Source organism: Alternaria arborescens (genome assembly GCF_004154835.1).
Source record: "Alternaria arborescens strain FERA 675 chromosome Unknown contig_26, whole genome shotgun sequence".
Taxonomy (NCBI): Eukaryota; Fungi; Ascomycota; class Dothideomycetes; order Pleosporales; family Pleosporaceae; genus Alternaria; species Alternaria arborescens.
Window position 1 is genome coordinate 322,901 of NW_021167881.1, and position 21,143 is coordinate 344,043.

The following is a 21,143-nucleotide window of genomic DNA, read 5'->3' on the forward strand; positions in this document are numbered from 1 at the left end:
TTTTTCCTATACCTCTGAGGGTCCTCGCAACGGCTCGAGGCGCAAGAGAAGACACGCACAACTGACCCATCTGACAGCCGTGGGAGATAAAACAGCCATCGCCACGCTGACAGACAGCATAAGCACCTTGTCAGAATTGCCCATAAACCAGCTTCTTCCCGCTGCAGTGTTCAGGCCTGGATGCGCATCGTTTGTAAATCGTTTATTGACTTCACCCGGGCGTCTATTTCTGGGCCACCACTCCCCTCTCTCCTCTGCGCGCCATTGGCATCCAGCTCGTCTCCCAAGACAGCCTATCAGACGGCCACCTGCAGTACTCCCAGCAGCCTTCTTCTAGGCGCCATACATTTAGAACGTTGTAAGTACCCGCCCGCTTTCCCATCGCAAGCTTCTCCACCTGCTACCATCCGTGCTCCCCACTATCCAATCCTCGACCGTTCCCTCTTCCAAGCGCTCCGAGTCTATAAGCCCAGCGCTTCGCCCATTGCCAGACCTTTTCTTTTCTCCAGCAGGTCTCTTATTGTAATACGTCGTGCGTCTTTTATCAAGTGTCTCTCTTAACCTCTTGCGACTGGTCTAAGCTGGGCTGGATTCTAGTCGTTGTCGTTTTGTTGCACATTCCTACCTGTCTCTCCTCCGTCTCCACTACATGAAAGCCTCCAACTTCCTCGAGTGAACCTTGGAAAGTTTTAGAATGGCCGCCAACGATAAGAAGATTACCCAGATTACGATTGAAAGACGAAGCTCCAAAGACTCTCTCGACGTCAGGACACCACGCACAGCACGCTTCGCCGAAGCAACATCAGTCCACTCGCCGGTTGATCCTCCTCGGTCACCTTTCGAGTACCCAACCAACCACTACAAGCCACAACCTCAGATCGCAGATACAGGCTTCGGCTACATGCAATCCGTCGAGATGGAAGAGACCGATCGGAGGTACCTTCCTCCACCAACGCCAAAGACTCCCCTCAAGAGCGCGTTGAAGTCGCCTGGCGCTCCTCCACGGACACCAGGTGGTGCAATGTCAATCATGAGCCCTACCTTTCGGGAAGAGCATCAGCTCGAGAAGCGGGAGGCATTGACGGACAGGGAGCAAGCAAAGGACTTGGTACGTCTGTGGTCAATATTGAGTTCAGTACAGTTGCTAACAATACCTTAGAAAATCAAAGTTCGTGTTCGACTAGCAAAGATCTTCCTGCGAGGCATCAACTTTGCTTGCTCGCTCATTGTTCTTGCCATGGTTGCAAGTGCTTTCGCTATCTTCAACGCCACAAAGACTCTCGCGCCAAGGAACGGCCTACCACCATGGGCCGACAACACCAAAGTCTGGCCTCAAATCCTCTTGCTCTCCATCGCCTGTGTTTCTCTGGTTATGTCCATCTTCGTCATCACCGCCTACTGGAGAGGAGGTCATCATCGGGCTGAAAAGGTTGCCGCATACTACACTGTCTTTGCTGTTGGGTTTTTCATCTTCAGTATCGTCATGTGGGGTGTTGGTGCAGCCGCATTCAACCAAAGTAAAGCGCAGAACAACAACAAGGATATGTGGGGTTGGTCTTGCGTTGACAACAAGCGACGACACCTTTTCGAAGACGACATTGCCTATGGCCTTGTCTGCCGTCTCCAGGTAAGCACAATACCTTTGTTACGATAAAGGAAGCCAGATACTAACAATCTACTAGAACTGGGCGCTTGTCTGCTGCATCATCGAAGTCGTAATCGAGGTTCTTGTTATTGCCATCTACGGAATCGTCTTCTACCGCTTCTGGTCCAAGCGCAAGCTTCGCAAGTCCATGGCCATGCGCGACCGTGCCCGATCTGATCTCTACCTTGCCCAGCTCCGCTCGCAATCTGCACCCAACACCCCTGGTTTTGGTCCCATGTCTCCTCGCTCAGGCGGTTGGCGCCCACCTCCAGGCCATCCAATGTACGTTGACCCGCACTCTGCAGCGGAAGCTGGCGAGAGCGACAATGTGCAGTACGCATACGCGCGCGAGATTGCCCAACCCCAGCCATTCACCCTCCAGGCGCCGCCTATCAAGGTCACTGGTGCGACACCAAGAATGGAGCAAGACGGCTTCGATTCTGCACCAGTACGGACTGGCACCGTATCGCCACCACTACCATCCCCAGGATTCCAAGAAAGGAGGAACGATCACGTTGATGCCGCACCAGGTGAACAGCAGTATGCTGCTGTTCCCATCCCCGGTGCTTACACACCGCTAGCATCACCCTCATACCCACCACCACAGCAACAGCAGCCCACTGGCTTTGACTTTGGGTCTTCAGTAACCGGTCAGCGATAAGCTTTTGAGCTTGCTGTTCGCGCGTGTGTATGTTGATTTGTTGATTTAGCGCGCATCGTACCCTTTCTCTTCTCAATCAATCTGGAATCTGGTTGCATGGATTTTGCGAAACGATATCAGGAAATGTACATTCTTCCACCTTTTCAAGCGAGGCTTCGGCCTGGGCTTATTTTTTCCTTTGTCTTACTGTCTATCGCTAATCTGGTCGGTGTTCTTGGGCTGGGATTTTAAGATACCTTTGAAGTAAAATGCCTCTTCACTACGCCTCTCGTTGTATGACATGGGGGTTGTGGAATTACTACAACAGAACAGAGTAGAATAAGATTTATCGCGATCTCTGAGAATGCTAGATGCAATATCAAGATCTTGCCTTTCCTACAAGATTGTTCTTTTTGTGCACATGTCGTGATTGATGCTACTATTATCTTCAATACATAATGTAACACAGACTTCGACATCATTTCCTTTTGCGTCACGCGTCTATCAAACCATTGCATTACTCCCACCATCTTCCGATCCCTCTCAAATTAACGCAAACCCACGCCTCACAATTAATGTCAAGCACTACGCCACGCACACAGCCTGAGCGTCACGCCAAACTACTCCGCTGTGATCCAAGGCCGCAGAACAGGCCTACAGGGTTTGCAACCGCCCAGCTCTCTTTAACGCTCGGGATGCCTGTGGCACAGCGCATGAACATGCGATTACGCAATGGCGTGGCTGAGCACCGAGTGGACTTGAGGATATATGTTCAACGACGATATATTTATCATGTATTTACCATGACTACATGACTAGTTTTAGGTGGATCATTTTGTGTAAAGAGATAGTGCTAGGACGAACATCGTCACGATCAGAAGACGTCTATCCATTGAGCATGCAAGCATAAAGTGACAAGATACTCATGAATCGTTGTCATATGTGGAGGGCCTAGCCTTCGTAGAGGTGTCGCTTGCGAATCTAGACGGAATTTCATCGTGACCTAAATCTCGTAATGCACAGCCATCACACTCGTCCAGCACAGACATGTAGATCAAGTGTTGATGGCATTGAGGTATCTGGGTGTACTAGTCGGACCCTGTCATGTCAGTACAACACAAACAGACACATCACATGCGACAACAAAGAGCATGAGGATGATCACACAATGGTTATGCGGAACATTCACCCAAGTGAAGCCTCCATTGCTTTTGTGATCGTAGACCCGCTCGTTAGAGACAAGGTCGCTCCATTGATAGGCCGCAAGTTCAATGCTTGCTCTTTTGTAAGATACATTCCAGGACTCCGTAGGACCGAACCCCCCGAGACCGAAAATGCTGGTGATCGTGCAAAATCTTCACTTCGTTCCTTTCCCCCCAAATCGACGATACGTTTATCGGACGATACCCTCGAATCGGTTCTTGTACCACTTGATGGTCTCCTGTTGGTTGACCTTGTGGGAAGCGCCGATCTTGCTCTGGCACCTCCTGCGCTTGGCAACACGCTCACCAGGGCGGGTCATGCAGACGTAGAAGTCCATACCGTAGATACTGCTCCAGTCAGCCAATGTTTCCCTCTCTCACTCAGGATCCAGATTCCACATACCCAATGCTGGGGTCGTACTTGATACCCAAGTCGATGTGCTCGCTGATACCGAAACCGAAGTTGCCGGACTCTGAGAAGTTGCGCTTGCGGAGCTCGTACTCCTTGACCTTGAGACCACGCTCGAGGATCTCCTCGGCCTTGGGGCCACGGACGGTGACGTGGACGGCGATCTTTTCGTTCCTTCGGATACCGAAAGTACGGACGGTGTAGCGGGCCTTGGAGTAGACGGGAGTTTGACCGGACAGCTGCTCGAGCACCTTGGCGGCACGAGTGAGACGATCACCAGACTCGCCGACGGAGATGTTGAGGACGAGCTTCTGGATGCGGAGCTCCCGCATGGGGTTGGAGGCCTTGGAGTCGGACTGTCATGGCTGTTAGTTTGCGCAGAGCAATTGGCGATGGTGGTGCGGTGCGTACCATGGTGATGACTGCGGAGGTTAGTAGTCGTTGGGTGGGTTGTCGTGTCGCTGGTGTTGAAGTCGCGGTAAAATGATTTTGGCCCCTGGGAGCGGATGTGTGCGAAGCGAGCCAAGCCCGCCGTGCACGTGCCAGGCCGCGATGCGGTAGCTACGAACTCTTTGATCGCGAACAAACAGCTCTATACGCCCCGCCCATTGCCAACGTCGAGGGGACAATCTCTCCATACTCTTACCCACCCGTCTTCTGAGCTTCAAGTCGTCCTCGGACGCGCACTACCAATCATGTCTGGCGCCGCAAACCGACAGGGAAAGATGGTAAGTAAATCTGCCTAGCAGCTCGAGTCCTTGGCCTGAGAGAAGACGCGCATAGAAACTGACTGACGCCTGGTGATATAGCAAAATCTAGTAAGCGCTCCAGATTCCGCTCATAGTCGCATGCAACTCACAGAACCAGATCAACTACCGCATGAAAGTTACTCTGCAGGATGGCAGACAGATGGTCGGGCAGATGCTCGCATTCGACAAGGTCAGCGTCGCCCGCCGTTTCCCCCTCTACTCTGCTGACCAGCTCTGCAGCACATGAACCTCGTTCTCGCCGACACAGAAGAGTTCCGACGCACACGAAGAAGGGGCAAGGCCGCCCCCGGCGCAACCCAGCAAGTCACCGAGACTGAAGAGCGACGCGCAATTGGACTTACCATCATTCGTGGCGCGCATGTAATCTCGTTATCTGTCGACGGACCACCGCCTGCAGACCCTGCCGCGCGACTTGGCGCGAGCGCTGGAGGACCATCTACTGCTGCCGCGCTGGCTGCAGGACCCGGTGTTGCTCGTCCTGCCGGACGTGGTCTCCCAGTCGGTCTTACTGGGCCAGCTCCTGGTGTTGGAGGCCCCGGCCCTGGCTTCGGAGGCGGTTTCCCAGGCGCACCTGGAGGCTTCGGAGGCCCGCCTGGCTTCCCTGGTCGTGGCGGCCCTCCAGGTGGACCACGTACGTTCCCCTTGAGCATATCTTGAGAACATCTGCTAACCATCTATAGCTGGATTCCCTCCCGCTGGTGGACCTCCCGGATTCGGAGCACCACCAGGCTTCGGTGGACCGCCCGGCTTCCCTGGTCGTGGTGGACCTCCTGGTTTCGGTGGCAGATAAAAGGACAATGAACGATCATAATGAAATATCGCTAGAAAGATTTGGCATTGGACCATCGAACACGGCGCGTGCCCATACCACACATCTCAGGAGATACCTTGGAAGAGGACCAAACTCACGTCCAACACGTCGCAAGGGGCTGCGTGTCCCTAAATTGCGTTACAATCAGCGATTGTGAGGAGCACCGGCAGAGCGAGATACCAAGTTCAAAAGTGTACTGAGATTTGGTTGAGGGACAGGAAATATACCACTGGCTTAAATGCATTCACAAGAAACAGTCGCATCATTTCACCATAAGATATGACTGTAGCTCCAATTATCCAAGTCCAAACGCACCCATGTATTGAGTGTCTGTCATAGTGAGATGAACGAGTCCCTAGCTTCATACCCTATCTTATGCAACACTAGAGAGGTAGCGTGTAATTCGCCGACCGTACAAAAGTGACCCATGTGTAATCGTTGCAGTCACTTGTTCTATTTCCTCGTATTTCCGGCAGCATCAAGGTGCACGTGAAGTCCTTCCCGTTGTCGGAAGCTCTTTGCGGTTCCCGGTCCCTGTTCGTTCGGCCCCAATTATTGCTTGGCATCTAAACCGTCCGTCGTGCGTCCGCAACTCGCAAACTGCGACCGACTGACCCACGAACTTCACGTCAATCCGCACGCAACTCGGTTCCTCGGTACCTCCCGGTAAATCAGTCAAGATGGCCGCCGCGATCAAAGCCCTCAATGCGAAGATTCGCTCCAACCCGTACACGGATTACTTTTGCTCGACTCGTATGTACACCCGTCTCGTTGTGAGGGCACCGCGCATTGGAAGAGCTTGGGAAAGGGTGCGCAGAGGATGACATCTGGAAGATACAATGAAGGAGCTGCAGAGGGAAAGAGTAGTTGGCTGACGTAAAGGTAGATTTCTGGGGCCCGGCGAGTAACTTTGGTATCCCGATTGCGGCTATTGCGGACATGAGCAAAGATCCTGAGATGTACGTTCTACACCTCTCAATTCCCTTCTTCACCTTTTTCCAAATCTTTCAACCTACAAGCCATGTGTCCAGCCCTATCCTGCGGCTCCCACATTCACCCTTCCCTACCCAGACTCTCCGCTCCCACAAACTCCAGCTAACCCCTCCTCACAGCATCTCCGGCCGTATGACCGGCGCCCTTACCCTGTACTCCGGCACATTCATGCGCTACGCCATGGCCGTAACACCAGCAAACTACCTGCTCTTCGGCTGCCACGCCATCAACTTCAGCTCGCAACTCGTTCAAGGGTACCGATACCTCAACTACTGGAACTTCGGCGGCCGGGAAGCTAGCCTGGCGGGCAAGGCGGATAAGGCCAAGGATGAGGCAATGGGTATGGTGGGAAAGGCGGAGCAGAAGCTCGAGAAGGTCGCCGAGAATGTCAAGGGCGTCATTCCGAAATAAATGGGATAAAGCAGAAGTGCATGTCGGAGCAGAAGACGCCTATTGTCCATATACCAATTGACGAGCTCGTGGGTATTTCAAATGCTATCTACTTGACTCACAAACTTATTATGACACATTTATCGATACCTTGAATAAAATGTTTACACACGTAAATTACATGAGACTGCTCCTCCCCCCAATCTCATTCCCTCCCTGTCCATTCGGCAAATCACCGTCCCTCCCATCAACAAACTCCCTGTATATCCTCTCAAGACGCATTCGCTCTTGCGCCGATATACTGCTCCGTCCACTAGAGAGGGAAGACTCTATATGTTTCCACTGGATCTCTGGATCCTTTCTCTCATCCCCCTCCTCTTCTTCTTTAGTCGCTCTATCTTCATCTTCCTTCTGTGGTGAACCATCGGAACGCTGAAGTTGTTTCTGTTTCTTGCGCAGAGCCTGCAGCGCAGATATCTTCTGAGCAATCATAGCACGTTCGGTGAGCTGAGCAGATGTAGCCAAGGCGGAGTTGGAGTTGGAAGATGTAGGATCGTCGCCATAGCGGAAGTAAGAAAAGTCAGGAATACCCTTGCCATTTGCCGTACCGCTGCTTCCATCTTTCTTGTTGTGGTCGATTTTCGAGGGATCTACGTCGCCGAGTACATCGTGAATCGCTTCCAGTTGCGCATTGTATACAACCGCCTGGAGATCGGCACCGGAATAGCCTTCTGTTCTCATTGCTATTTCGCGCAGATTCTCGCCTTCGTGGCCGTCGCCTAGGAGACTGGGCGCGAGGTGCAGTTTACGTGTTACTGCACGCAGGATGTCGATCCGTTCTTCTGCGTCCGGCATGTCGCACAAGAGGGATTTGTCGAGACGACCCGGGCGAAGGAGCGCGGGATCAATCAAGTCAGGCCGCGACGTAGCAGCCAAGACGTAGACACCCGAGAGTCCTTCCGCTCCGTCCATTTGGGTGAGAAGCTGGTTCACAACACGGTCCGTTACACCTGTTGAGTCGTGTCCACGCTTCGGTGCGATACTGTCGAACTCATCAAAGAAGAGAACACAGGGTCGCGCTGCTTCTGCACGTTCAAAAAGATCGCGTACAGACTTCTCGGAAGCACCAATGTACTTGTTGAGAATTTCTGGCCCTTTGACCGAGATGAAGTTTAGACCGCACTCACCTGCTACTGCAGATGCGAGGAGAGTCTTGCCACATCCGGGGTAGCCATATAGGAGTAAACCTGATCGAAGACGTAGTGGGCATTTTGCGAAAATGGGCGCGTAGGTTGTAGGATATTGAAGAGTTTCCATGAGAACCTGTCTTGTTGTGTGCAGACCACCGATGGAATCCCATTTTGTGGTCGAAGATTGTAATGTGACGTTTCGCAAGGAGGCGGGCGTGAAGCCGGTAATAGCTTGACTGTAATCCTCTCGTGTGAGGGACACAGTAGGGGACGTAGACGTGACTGAACGAATCAATGCTTCGTTGCGGGCGCGCGATGTGAGTAACACAAGATCGCCGGGCATGTATCCGTCTGTCTGGCCGGCGAGATCGAGAAAGTCGATCGTGGGATCGATGGTGAAAGCGTAATCGTCAGAGGGTTGCTGTGGTATGCTGTCAATGCTAGGTTGACTGCGGTGAGCGGTACTGGGTCGGCTGTCTGATGGTGATGGCGGAAAAGCATGACCATTTGGTTCCTGGGATTGCTCCACTTTAGCATCCTTGAAGGCGAGCATCTCAAGGACCTTCCTTCTACCGTCTTTATTGGGTGCTTTGAGACTGACAATCTCGCGGACGATATGTCCACCAACGATGACATTGTTCAGGGACTCTTTACCTTGCGCAGTTGCTAGCAGCACTACACCAGAGTCCATGGAACAGTACTGTCTGACGATATTTATCAGACACTCGCTGACATGTCGACTTCGTCCGTTGTCGTTGCCAACTTGAAGCTCAGTCTCTACAGGACATAGCTTGTCCAGGTCATCCAGAATGACCACAGCATTTCCACCCCCTCTTGCGCCCCATGATGCTGAAGCAAACAGTCTGTTCAAAGTCTCTTTGATAGTTGCAACTCGTGTCTCATCCGTTACAAGTTTGCGACAGGGGAAATATATGGTGTTGAAAAGATATTCAGTCCGAAGTTGGTGGGCAAGTAGCTGGGCACATTCCGACTTTCCTGCTCCCAAACCACCAGTGAGTAGAACGGAAGAATTGTGCGTTAGATGTGATCGAAGTTGCTGGATAAGAGGATCTATGCCAACCAGATTTGCGGGCGTCTGTGGAAGCGGATCACCTTGCTGCCAGCCTTTAGCCCAGCTTGTTGGCATTGACACTTCCTGACCAATCTCAAGCGGTGGTTTCCTTTCAGGGAAAAGCACCCATGAGACTCCAGTTGTCGGTGCTAGTGGTTCAAACCTTACAATGCCTCCTTGCCAGCTGAGCTCGGAGTCCTTAGGCGCAGGCAGTATCATCCCATCCGTGACTGGCCCGTCAAGGAGTCCATTCTTCTTCCCGTATATTGTTTTGATCTTTTCTATCGCTTTCTCTTGATCTTGCTTAGACTCGCCACCAAACTTTAACGAGGCATTGACTTGAGATGCAACAGTGGAGAAGGGGATGATCTTGATGGACTTGACAATGGGTTCTCTGGACTCCTTCGTTGGCTTGATCGCTGGCGGTTTGGGAGTTTGAGCCGGAGCGCCTTCGAGTCGGACGAGACCGCCGACAAAGTTCTCGAAACCCAGGACCTTGCAGAGGTCGGTTGAAAGGGCTACATGCCGACTGTCTGGCGCGTCTTCCCATGCCATGATCTTAGCAACGACGCGTGTCGCAGGCTTCTCCTGCTCCTGCTCCTTGGACATGTCGACTGGCTCTTGTAGTCCTGCAGGCTTGATGATTGATACAGAGACCCAGTTGGCGCCTCTGAGAGCCTTGGTGAGTAGTACATCCTTGTCCACCCACACTCTCAGCCCTCCAGCGTCTATGTCTTCTTCTTCATTGAACCACTCTTGTGCCACACTGCGGTCGAGTCCGCGCAAGAAGATGACCCCCTTGCTTGCAGTGTCCTCGCGGCCACTGCGCCGGCGGACTGTGCTCGCAGTGCTCTTTCCGCTCTTTCTCGAGGCAGCGCCCACGCTCCTGCTTTCCCGGGTTGAGCTCCTCTCCTTTTGTCTTGTCTTAGGCGCGACAATGACCTCGGCGTCAGGCGAGATCTTGACGAAGAGGGATGTGTTGGCCGGTGCAGGAGCGATGGAAGTGACGGTTATGTTTGCGGTCGTTGTAGGGGATAGATGCAGCGTAAGAGGATGGGGCGCTCCAGCCTGGGGGTTCGGGAGTGCGCGTATCTGAGAGAGGAAGTTCAATTCCAAGAATTGGGCATGCAGCTCGATCATCTCCCAGTCCACGGGGGTCAAGGGCTCGATGTTGATGGTATGCGCCTGTGGAGGATCCACGTGTAGTATTATTCCTACCTTCTGCCCCTCTTGCAGGCCGATCAGTCTGGCGAAGGTGGCATCCACCTCGACAGCTGGCAGGTCTTGTTGGCTGACTGCTGGACTGCCTCTCAGGCCGTCTCGCCCGACTACAGGCGCAATCCTGCGCTTGCTCTGCATGCCCGTCCATCCCACGAAAACCGACTTGGGCGCGGCATTCCTATTGTCCGAAGCACCCGGTGGTGGAGGTTGGCGGTATGTGAGCTCGACGACAACATTCTGGGCGACCGTGTTCGCATTCACGAGTACGGAGACGAGCGAGGACGGGAGGTTGACAAGGCAATTCTTGAGCGACTGTTGCAGGGCAACCTCAGCTTGGACAACGTTGCCGGCAGGCTTCTTGGGCGGCATGATGGCGAGAGTCGAGGAGTGAAGGAAGTTGGTACTGCTGCAGCTGCAATCGCATGGCGCATACCTCAAGCTCCCGATGCTCGCATGCGGACCGAGGTTGGGGTGTTCGTCGGCGCCGATGGCCTAAAGCGGTGGCAGAAAGCGGCGGTCCAATCGCTCGACTGCCCTGGAAACGCGGGTAGACGCGACTGGAGCTGCAACGCGACCAGCCCCAATTTTGCTACCGCGCATCCCTCCCCGCTGCATCACTGCACCACGCCCAGACACGTACTTTCACCACCAACCCCAGACAGAATGGCGCTCCTTACAACGAGTGCGCCCGTCAACTATGACGAGCAGGAGGGTAAGCGGGCACGGGCAGGACACCGACAACCCCCAGCTAACAGCCAACAGCTGCCTTTGTTGACTTTCTCAAAAACTACAAATCCGCCTCGACCGATGCTGCGGACCAGCTCGAGGGCCTGAACATCAATGGCCATGGCGAGGAGGAATACGATATGGTGGACGACTCGGACGATCCCGCGCCAAACGGAAATGGGGCGCAATCCCGCAGCAAGTCGAAGCTCAAGTACATGGACCAACTGCAAGACGTAGCGAATCGCGTGCGCGACGAGATCCAAATAGACCTCAACGACGTCGAAGCATACGAGAAGGCGACATCAGACGACGAGCACAACTACAGGCTGGTCGAGTCCATCGAGCGCAATGCCCACCACTACATCGAGATCTTCTCGCGAGCCGTCGACAAGTGCCTGCCTCAACCGACTAGGGAACTCGACTTTAAAGACGATGTCTTGGACGTGATTATGACGCAGCGCTCCAAGCGCAACGAAAGACAGCAGGAGATGCAGGGAGTCGACGACAATTCACAGGCTGCGCCAGAAACCATGTTTCCTCCTGCATTGACCAGGCGATACACCCTCAACTTCAGGCCCAGGATACCGTCTGGTTCCAGCAGCCAGCGCAGCACAAAGGCGCTAGCGGTCCGCAATGTTCGCGGAGAGCACCTGGGTCACCTCATCACAGTTCGCGGTATTGCAACCAGGGTGTCGGACGTCAAGCCTGCCGTACAGGTCAATGCCTACTCCTGCGACCGCTGTGGAAGCGAGGTTTTCCAGCCCGTGACGACCAAGCAATTCACCCCTCTCGTTGAGTGCCCGTCCGACGATTGCAAGAGCAACAAGACCAAGGGCCAGCTCTTCCTCTCAACCCGCGCCTCCAAGTTCCTTCCATTCCAAGAAGTCAAGATCCAAGAGATGGCCGATCAAGTTCCTGTTGGCCATATTCCTAGACAGCTGACTATCCACTGTCATGGCGCACTCGTCAGACAGATCAACCCCGGCGATGTCATTGACTGTGCTGGTATCTTCCTTCCCACACCCTACACTGGCTTCAAGGCAATCCGAGCCGGTCTCCTCACCGACACATACCTCGAAGCCCAATATGTCATGCAACACAAGAAGGCCTACGACGACATTGTGCTTGCCCAGCCAACTCTGCGGAGGATGAACGAACTCGAAAGGACTGGTCAGCTGTACGAGTACCTGTCGCGATCTATCGCGCCTGAAATTTTCGGTCACGTCGACGTCAAGAAAGCCCTTCTCCTCCAGCTCATTGGTGGTGTCACAAAAGAGGTCGGCGACGGTATGCGAATCCGTGGTGACATCAACGTCTGCTTGATGGGTGACCCTGGTGTGGCCAAATCCCAATTGCTTAAGTACATTACCAAAGTAGCGCCCCGTGGTGTCTACACGACTGGTCGTGGTAGCAGTGGTGTTGGTCTTACCGCCGCCGTCATGCGCGATCCAGTCACAGATGAAATGGTCCTTGAAGGAGGAGCTCTTGTGCTAGCTGACAACGGCATGTGCTGCATTGATGAGTTTGACAAGATGGATGACAGCGACCGAACAGCCATCCACGAAGTCATGGAACAGCAAACAATCTCTATCAGCAAGGCTGGTATTACAACCACTTTGAACGCTCGCACGTCGATTCTCGCGGCTGCTAATCCCCTATACGGCCGCTACAATCCTCGCCTCTCGCCGATCGAGAACATCAACCTCCCTGCTGCGCTCCTATCTCGTTTCGATGTCTTGTTCCTTATTCTCGATACCCCTGCGCGAGACTCTGACGAAGAGCTGGCTCGTCACGTCACTCACGTGCACATGCATAATGCTCATCCCGAGGCCCCTGGTGGCATTATCTTCAGCCCTGCCGAAGTACGACAATGGGTTGCTCGCGCACGATCATACCGACCAACCGTGCCAAAGGAGGTATCAGACTACATGGTCGGCGCCTACGTGCGCATGCGTCAACAGCAGAAGCGCGACGACGGCAACAAGAAGGCCTTTACCCACACTTCGCCGCGTACGCTGCTTGGTGTACTTCGTCTTGCACAGGCTCTGGCACGTTTACGATTCGCCGAACAAGTCATCTCGGAAGACGTTGACGAAGCTCTCCGCCTTACCGAAGTTAGCAAGGCCAGTCTGTATGCCGATGAGAACCGCGGAATCGATCACACGCCGAGCAGTAAGATCTACCACCTCATCAAGTCCATGGAGGCTAGCGGTGCTGCTGCTGTTGGTGATGGCACAAGGGGTGAACTTGATCTCCGCAGGGTCAGGGAAAGAGTTTTGGCCAAGGGCTTCACAGCCGATCAGTTTGAACAAGCTATCGACGAATATTCCTTGCTCGACGTAAGTATCACCGTCCAATGTTCTAGGAGGTTCACCGTACTAATGCTTCTGGATAGGTCTGGCAAACAACTGGAGAAGGCACAAGGCTTGTCTTTATCGAGGCTGGGTTGGAGGATGAGGATATGGATGCTGATAATGACTTCTAGAGCATGGGATTGGAATGTTGGCATTGGATGTAGTAGTGTCTGTTTACGGCGTACCAAGGCGTTGGATATCCGAACGACGTTGAGCGCGCGTCTACTTTGCTTGCAGCTGTTTGTAGCTTCGCATAGAAATTCCAATGAAGCAACGACGAACCAATGCTTCTTTGATTGTTGTCTACTGAATGTCGCGTGCGCGCCAGGGTCGCTGTCACATGCCAAGGCAGCCGTCTGCAAGCAAGCATCATCGGTGCGTGGTGAACCCTCGCGGGGTCGCTACCGAAAAGTGGGAGAGCTCAAGTCCCCCAGCCCTGTTTCACTGTACCCTCTCTCACAACAACTCACGTTTTCTCTGATTACTCATGTGGTGAGATTTCGCTACAAGCCTCGTCCACGGTCCTACCTTCTTAAAGAGGTTACTTCCAACAGCGAATCTCGCGACGCGGCAGAAACCGACAGATAAGCTTGCGCCAGCTGTTCGCATCTCCCTGCGATCTTCCTGTCAATCGCAAATTCATACAGATTCGCCTTCTCCAGCATTCTCAAACATGGCTCAAGGCGCAGCAAACAACTTTGCGCAATTCATGGTTGTGGGACGTAAGTAGACCCCTCCATGCTGCCTCAGCCCACTTCCACAACGTTCAATTGCGCCCCCCAGTGCCCCTGCTGACGAGCTCGCAGCAACATGTTTTTTCCTCGGAATCATGTTTGCGCAACTACCTTATGACTACAATGTCTTGTGGACTGTGCCTGCCGACCGAGCGACCTACTTCGACATTCTTGAATCGCACATCCAGTTCCTCTATGCCTCTCCTCCCATCGTGTCGCGCATCCTCAACCTAGCCATCGGCACCGGTCTCCTCGGCTTTCTCATCAAGCTCTTCAAGCCAAACCAGGCCAACATGCTCTTCGATGGCGCGTCGCTTGTTCTCTACATGGCTGGTATCACCGTATACCTCACCAACATCGTCAAGGGTTTCAGGGTCGTGACGGCAGGCATCTACGGAGACGTGAACAAAGCGGCCCCGGGAGAGATTACAGACGAGGACATGGGTGATTACATCTCGAGGGAGGACACGTTGAGGGTCTTTGCGGCTAGTAACACGATTCTGGCGCTCGTCTTGGTGGGTGTGCTGGTGCTGCAGGCTGGGCAATGGTATGCCAAGAGGGCCGAAGAGAAGGAGATTGAAGAATTCGAGCGTCAGGCTGAGGAGAAGAAGGGCGCAGGGAAGAAGAAGCAGTAGATCATCACTCCTCCGATGGAGTGGGCTGATGGGTAGCGGATGCGCTTTCCAAAGCATTGGGTTTAGGTCGAGTAGGCTTCCAGTTCTTATTCCTCTTTTGTCTTGTGCAATGATAAAGAGCTGGGATTTATTTGTTAGTATGCCGAACAAGTTTTGTAGGAACAATGAGGCGTGTAACAAGTACTTATGACATACATGGGTCTCTGTGCTCAGTATCCATCTCGATTGTGGCTCTTGATTTCTTAGTGATCAGTATGAACGGCCATTCTTCTCACTCGTACGATTTTCATGTTTCCTTGTTATCCAAAAAGCTCTCTGTTTGCTGTTACCACGTAGCGCCTTCCTGTTTGGTACACCTCAAGCAGCAACAGCAGCTCACATCTGCCGGTCTCGACCTCTCCAGTCGAGCTCATCTGTATCTCTACATCGACCAGAACCTCTTTCCTCCATAATTGGCGACGAGCCAGCTTGATCGGAGCACACCAACAGGCTGCTAGCGTTACTCATCTAATCGACTGCCATACAGTTGCAATCATTCCTTCTCACCGTTCACGAGTAAGCATAGGCCGAGCCGGAGACAATCGCTACTGCTGAATCTCGACACGTCATACAAGGGAAACCAGTCGCAATAACCAACAATGCCGCAGCGCGAGGCATCCGCCGCTTACGAACGCAAACAGAAAGCAAACGGAATGATACGACGAGACCAGAGCACTGCGATCTCAGCCAATGGTCTACTCAGTAAACAATTCGCCAGCATCACTGACGTTCTTCTCAAAGCAAGCCAGCGACGTGATCAGAACCTGCAGCAAAGGCCGTCGAGACCAGTGCCCAACTCAACAACGTTCAGGCCTGTGAGCAAGCCTCTTGTCGCCGCTGAACCAGAGCTATCACAAGTCAACGCTTTCGGTGACGATCATATCGGTCTTGAACAAGTCAAACAAAGCAATGAGAATATTGTCGGGATCAAGTTGATGACGGCTGGTACTGATGAGGGACACTCAGGTGAGCATATACGTATCCTGTCATTACATCCAGTCCAATTCCATTGACTCGCAAGTAGATACGTTGGAGACACAGACCAGTCTCCGTGGCTGTGACGTACCGGAGTATGCCGACAATCCCAAGATGATGCTCGCTGAGCTGGAATCGTCGAGCCCAGGACATTCAGGTCATGATGTGAATGAGGAGCTTGACGACAGCTATGGGCAAGAGAACACCCGGGTAGACATGAAATGTGTCTCGTTGTTGATGAAGGGTACCGCCGTTGAGCACGTCAACGGCGCGAAAGACACACCTACAAACCCCAGCGTAGATGAGGCAGACGCCTTATCAATCTTGGCTAAGCGTCTGGGCATCGACAGTAATGAGAACAAGGCTTTTGAAAGTATCGGATCCACGTTTGATGAGCTTGACGAGCGATTATCTAATGCAAGCCACACCGAGGATAAAGACAACGACCTCAAAGCTCTCCGTGAAGAGCTAGCGGCTGTGTTTTCGCCACCCTGCGATACAACCTCTCGAGACTTCCAGCGTACCACTAGGGACACACCCGTCAATAGCATGAGATCGAATCCTCAAGAGCACGCGGTTGAAAATCTCCAGCCAGACGACACACCACCTGCTGCTGCCTTGATATTGGAGCCTGGGGATGCTGAGTGCAAGGATGTCCAGGTCGGGTGCACACAACCCTTCAGTGACGGCATAGATGAACAGAAGACTCAGAGAAAAAAAGAAACGATGCTCGAAAGGGAGAACGAAAAGCTTGAAGCGACCATAAAGTATGTTCTTGAGGAGGAGAAGAGATACCGTGCAATTGAGGAGAACAAGCGCCTCAAAACCCGTCTGATCGTCTCTAACCTGGCTGCTGATGTGGATGATAAAGCCATCCGTGCCTTCTTCGCTAAATATGTAACGGAGATGTAAGTAGTTAACCACATCTACATGTCCAACGAACACTATACTAATGCTTATTTCATTAGCCGCAATGTCACCATTGTATCAGTACGCGATCCAGTCAAGAGGACTAGAACAGCGTACGTCGATATGTACAGCAGGAAAGTAGCGGTTCGTGCATCGTACGAGGTCGGAGGTATCTTTGGACTGGTTGTGAAGATCAAGTTGGCAGTGGAGTAATGGGGGTCGAAGGGTGACTTTTGTGTATGTAAGTCGTCAGGGCCATGGTGTATTGCATCTTCTCAAGAGACCTAATCAGTAGCTATGTTATAAGCAATACATGTCTCTCATACACTATACAGCAGCTCTGTCAAACAACCTGTCTCTCAAGCTCCTTTGTCACTTGCTAACGCCTTCTCCAACTCACGGTCAGCGCTCAATTCCTTTTCTGCCCCCTCTATCACGCCCCTGAGTCCCTTGGCACAGGCGTCCAACTGCGCCCTCTCCTCCTCATCAAGCTGAATCGGCATGGCCTTGATGATACCCTTCCGACCTACCACTGCCGGCATCGACAAACAGCAGCCCAACTCAGGTTGGTAGAAGGACAATGGTCGAACAGAGCGTGAGTCGAATAGGATATACTTGCAGATACTAGCCGCAATGTTTCCGATGCCATATGCAGTACAACCTTTGGCCGCAATAATGGCACCTGCTGCTCCTCGGGTATGAGACGAGATTTGGCTTTTGAACTCGGAAGTCAATGTGTTTGGCGGGAGAGCAAGCGCGAGCGGTGTTGTGCCGATTGTAGCACTTGACCAGGCGATCTGTCTCTTGCATTAGCACATACATAACCTGGATGTCTTCCTCGATTGAGTCCTTTTTTCGCCGCAAAGATGGGTGAGGAACACTTACAAACTGGCTGTCTCCATGCTCCCCAAGCACATACGCGTCAATGCTGTTCGGTGCTACCTCCGCCTTCTCCGCCAACACACCCCTCAGCCTCGCAGAATCCAAACTCGTACCTGTCCCCAACACCTGGTTCTCGGGTAACCCAGACAACCTCCTTGCAAAATATGTCAAGATGTCCACTGGATTCGCCACCAGTAGCAAGATCGTATGCGGACTGATCGGCGCCATGGCCCCAAAGATACTCTCCAGAATATGCAGGTTCCTGGAAAGCAGCGATAAACGTGATTCTCCAGTCTTTTGTTTCGCGCCCGCGGTTATGACGACGATGTCGGCTTGGCCAGCGTCTTTGTGAGTGCCTGCTCGGACTTTCACGCCGCTGCCGCCACGGTACGTTGCGTCGTTCAAATCGCGGACTTGAGCTTCTAGTAGGGAGGCTTTGAGGTCCACGAGGATTACTTCTGAGCAGATGGGTTGGAGGATGAGGGTGTAGGCTAGGGTGGAGCCGACATCTCCGCAACCGAGGATTGCGATTGTGGTTTTTAGCTTCGGGGATGCCATGTTTGTTGCTACTCTGTTCTTGTGCTAGATGCGAGTATAGTCAGATGAGTACGTGAATTGGTGTTTCGAAAGGTTACGTAGTGAGAAACGTAAAAGTGCGAGGGTCGTAGACGTTTGATTGTAAGAAGGAAGTGGGAACGCAATGCGATCATCCGGTGTTGAATGTACCTATTTGTACGTGAGCCCGTAGTCGCAAGTTGTGGTTCGTCGCCAAGGCCTGGGCTGCAGAGAAGTGGTGTGATGTATGGTGGAGCTCAGCCACTCACAGTTCGCCTCACAATGCGAATACGTGCTTACAGCACCAATCCAACCGCGATGTTACGGAGACTCTCATTGTCGTGTTTATTTGGATACATGATACATCACGGCTTTGACTCGGATCATGCACTAGATAAATCGAGTCCTCAGAACATCTGCTGATATGCCCACTGATTCTGCACATCGTCCTCCAACGGCAGCGTCGTCTTCTGCAATTCCTTTGCCACTTGATCAGCCTCACCCCAGACCCGAAGCAGGTTTCCTCCTGCAATCTTTGCGGCATCCTCATCGCTGATTCCTTGTCTCAACAGTTCGGCGATGAGATCGGGGAACTTGGACACATCTTCTAATCCCTCCGGCGTCTTTTCAATGCCGTCGTAATCTGTGCCGATGCCAACGTGATTATAGCCAATCAATTCTCCAATGTGCCTAATGTGGCGTACCACATGCGCCAAGGTATTGTTCTCTGGAACAAACTCTGGGAATGAGTTCGGTGTCCCAGAGTCTTTACAGGACACGAATTCTGGGTTGAAATTGACCATGACAACAGAATTGCGCTGCTTCACTAGGTGAAGTATGTCATCCGGGACGTTTCGAGGATGTGGACAGATTGCGTGTGCGGAGCTGTGACTGAAGATTGGGGGTGCGATGCTACCAGTCCAATTCCCTTCGCCTCGGCCTACAAGGACATCGCGCATAGTGTCTTGACTCACGTGCGCAAGATCCACCAACATTCCCAGGCGATTCATCTCTTTTACAAGGTCGCGACCAGCTGGGCTAAGACCCTTCCAGTACGGTTTCGCGATATGCGCGCTGAAGTCGGAGCCAGTCTCAATTGCTGCATCGGCATATTTGTTGTGGCAGTTCCATGTCAGAGTTGCATATCTGACTCCAAGCTGATAGTAAAGTCGTAATGTAGAGACTGAGTTGCCGATCTGGTGCAGGCCTTCAATAGCTGCTGGAGCAATGAAATTGCCGCTTTCGAAAGCTTTGATGGCCTCTGCGCTGTTCCTAGATGGAGTGAAGTACTTTGGGTAGTTTTGGCCTAGGCGGTTAAACAGATCCAGTTGACCCAGCGTTGCCTTGACGACTATATATATTAGCAACATACTCGCCGGACGTTGTTTCGTACTAGCTTACTGTCATAGTATCTGTCATCCGCAAAGTTCGTCTCATCACCCAGTGGGCAGAGCCAAAATGCGCTCCAGAATGCACCGCCTTGTAGGCCCTTTTGAAGGCGAGGGATATCGACGTGTTGTGCTAGTCCACCATTCTCGAACTTGTCTGCAAAGTCGCTGCCGGACTCGTTGTAGATGTGGTTCTTGTATGTGCCTCGAATGAAGATCATAAGGTCATTATGGCCATCTCTTAGGTAGTCAGTATTCGGCCCTTGATGTCACATTCATACAGCTGACCAATAAGTGGGTTTTCCCGTAAGATCTTTACAGCTCTTTCTTCAACTGTCAATGGCTTTCCACATGTGTGCTTTTGGCCTGAAAACAACGTCCGGACTTCCGAGAACCATATGGTCGACGCGATAAGGAAGAGGACTACGAAGAAGATAACGTCATCAGCGCCGCACATGCGCCGTTTTGAAGAACGACGACGCGGTGTATGCGCGTGCTTCTCGCTGACGGGGAGGTCTCCTATCTTCTCCATAATCGATACTGGAGGTCAGAGATGGAAAAAGAAACATGGCGTAAGGGAGGCCGTATCATTGAGGTACATGTAGGTCTTGGCACAAGACGGACGGAGTTAGGGGTTTGGTCCGGAAACACCACGCGACGCGAACGCTGAAAACATCGTCAGAGCCACAACCGTCTCAAAGCACATCGCCAGTTTCTTGAATTATACTTCACCTCACAATCCACAGATATGGCGATAATATCAGCAAACACCATGATACGCAGTATCGCACTGTTCCATCTCACACTCGCAGTCGTCCTGCTCAAGAATCCCGCCCTGATATCAAACCAAGGGGTCGTTCTCCTGCTAGGAGAATCAATGCAACTTGTGCGCACTCCTGTTCCCTCTCTGCACACTCATATTTTCCCTGAAATTGCTAACACCTGTCAGCCGACACCCCGCGACTTCAACAAAACCTCCGCAGCAACGGCCTTCATAGCCGTCCTCTTCGCCTTCATCGGCCTCTCCGACCTAACCGCCCTCTCTCTTCACGAAGAAGTTTTCGACCATTTCTGGGGCCTACAAGCACCTATGCGTCTCCTCTTTCTCTTTGGTATCACTGCATACTCGTACATGTTCAAGGAAGGAGGCATGTTCGCTCCTAGGGGCGTCGACTTCAGGATGAGCACCGGTGCCAGTCTGAACAACAGCCTCATCTTCACATGGGGATTTATGGAGGTTTCGGCATGGTTCTGGGTGTTTACCACGTTGAGGGAAGAGCGGTCAGCGAAGGCCACCAAACTGGCTGAGAAGGAGGCTCGGGAAGCTGAGATCAATACGCTATAGGGTGGCTATAGGTATTTGGTTACCCTTCAGACACATCGAAAGCAAACCACCGACGCCCGATTTGCAAGCAGAGACTGGCTCTCTGCCGATATGTTATAAAAGAAAGATTGGAGAGATACCATTCTCAGTCTTCTCAGACATGCGTAGCTGAAGGATTGTCTGTACCTTGTGCAGATGTTAACAGCTTCGATGCAGTATCAAGGACTCTTCCAGCGAGACCGATGTCTACCTGCTTAGGAGACTGCAGCGAGACGACGG

General features: G+C 52.5%; 11 protein-coding genes across 11 annotated transcripts; 7 read left to right on the plus strand and 4 right to left on the minus strand.

The window, feature by feature from the left end:
- Positions 1-694: 694 nt before the first annotated feature.
- AA0111_g9365 (hypothetical protein) lies at positions 695-2,306 on the plus strand (the record flags this gene model as incomplete). Its single annotated transcript, XM_028655915.1, has 3 exons — positions 695-1,108; positions 1,160-1,627; positions 1,683-2,306. The coding sequence occupies 3 exons, from the start codon at positions 695-697 to the stop codon at positions 2,304-2,306; spliced, it is 1,506 nt and encodes a 501-aa protein (XP_028503081.1).
- A 1,372-nt stretch (positions 2,307-3,678) lies between these two features.
- AA0111_g9366 (60S ribosomal protein) lies at positions 3,679-4,310 on the minus strand (the record flags this gene model as incomplete). Its single annotated transcript, XM_028655916.1, has 3 exons — positions 3,679-3,835; positions 3,891-4,252; positions 4,308-4,310. The coding sequence occupies 3 exons, from the start codon at positions 4,308-4,310 to the stop codon at positions 3,679-3,681; spliced, it is 522 nt and encodes a 173-aa protein (XP_028503082.1).
- A 281-nt stretch (positions 4,311-4,591) lies between these two features.
- AA0111_g9367 (hypothetical protein) lies at positions 4,592-5,456 on the plus strand (the record flags this gene model as incomplete). The annotated part of the gene is made up of 4 exons (XM_028655917.1): positions 4,592-4,624; positions 4,764-4,835; positions 4,886-5,297; positions 5,347-5,456. 4 exons carry the CDS (start codon positions 4,592-4,594, stop codon positions 5,454-5,456), a joined length of 627 nt encoding a protein of 208 aa, XP_028503083.1.
- A 701-nt stretch (positions 5,457-6,157) lies between these two features.
- On the plus strand, positions 6,158-6,881 carry AA0111_g9368 (hypothetical protein; the record flags this gene model as incomplete). Its single annotated transcript, XM_028655918.1, has 3 exons — positions 6,158-6,230; positions 6,364-6,436; positions 6,590-6,881. The coding sequence occupies 3 exons, from the start codon at positions 6,158-6,160 to the stop codon at positions 6,879-6,881; spliced, it is 438 nt and encodes a 145-aa protein (XP_028503078.1).
- Positions 6,882-7,037: 156 nt separating this feature from the next.
- Positions 7,038-10,712, minus strand: AA0111_g9369 (Peroxisome biosynthesis protein; the record flags this gene model as incomplete). The annotated part of the gene is made up of 1 exon (XM_028655919.1): positions 7,038-10,712. One exon carries the CDS (start codon positions 10,710-10,712, stop codon positions 7,038-7,040), a length of 3,675 nt encoding a protein of 1,224 aa, XP_028503079.1.
- Positions 10,713-11,006: 294 nt separating this feature from the next.
- On the plus strand, positions 11,007-13,554 carry AA0111_g9370 (DNA replication licensing factor; the record flags this gene model as incomplete). Its single annotated transcript, XM_028655921.1, has 3 exons — positions 11,007-11,055; positions 11,106-13,408; positions 13,465-13,554. The coding sequence occupies 3 exons, from the start codon at positions 11,007-11,009 to the stop codon at positions 13,552-13,554; spliced, it is 2,442 nt and encodes an 813-aa protein (XP_028503094.1).
- A 542-nt stretch (positions 13,555-14,096) lies between these two features.
- On the plus strand, positions 14,097-14,792 carry AA0111_g9371 (hypothetical protein; the record flags this gene model as incomplete). Its single annotated transcript, XM_028655922.1, has 2 exons — positions 14,097-14,145; positions 14,230-14,792. The coding sequence occupies 2 exons, from the start codon at positions 14,097-14,099 to the stop codon at positions 14,790-14,792; spliced, it is 612 nt and encodes a 203-aa protein (XP_028503065.1).
- Positions 14,793-15,430: 638 nt separating this feature from the next.
- On the plus strand, positions 15,431-16,928 carry AA0111_g9372 (hypothetical protein; the record flags this gene model as incomplete). The annotated part of the gene is made up of 3 exons (XM_028655923.1): positions 15,431-15,797; positions 15,856-16,714; positions 16,775-16,928. The coding sequence occupies 3 exons, from the start codon at positions 15,431-15,433 to the stop codon at positions 16,926-16,928; spliced, it is 1,380 nt and encodes a 459-aa protein (XP_028503064.1).
- A 146-nt stretch (positions 16,929-17,074) lies between these two features.
- On the minus strand, positions 17,075-18,155 carry AA0111_g9373 (hypothetical protein; the record flags this gene model as incomplete). The annotated part of the gene is made up of 2 exons (XM_028655924.1): positions 17,075-17,512; positions 17,601-18,155. The coding sequence occupies 2 exons, from the start codon at positions 18,153-18,155 to the stop codon at positions 17,075-17,077; spliced, it is 993 nt and encodes a 330-aa protein (XP_028503063.1).
- A 404-nt stretch (positions 18,156-18,559) lies between these two features.
- Positions 18,560-20,072, minus strand: AA0111_g9374 (hypothetical protein; the record flags this gene model as incomplete). The annotated part of the gene is made up of 3 exons (XM_028655925.1): positions 18,560-19,503; positions 19,554-19,778; positions 19,829-20,072. 3 exons carry the CDS (start codon positions 20,070-20,072, stop codon positions 18,560-18,562), a joined length of 1,413 nt encoding a protein of 470 aa, XP_028503069.1.
- Positions 20,073-20,312: 240 nt separating this feature from the next.
- On the plus strand, positions 20,313-20,885 carry AA0111_g9375 (hypothetical protein; the record flags this gene model as incomplete). The annotated part of the gene is made up of 2 exons (XM_028655926.1): positions 20,313-20,426; positions 20,490-20,885. The coding sequence occupies 2 exons, from the start codon at positions 20,313-20,315 to the stop codon at positions 20,883-20,885; spliced, it is 510 nt and encodes a 169-aa protein (XP_028503068.1).
- Positions 20,886-21,143: the final 258 nt, after the last annotated feature.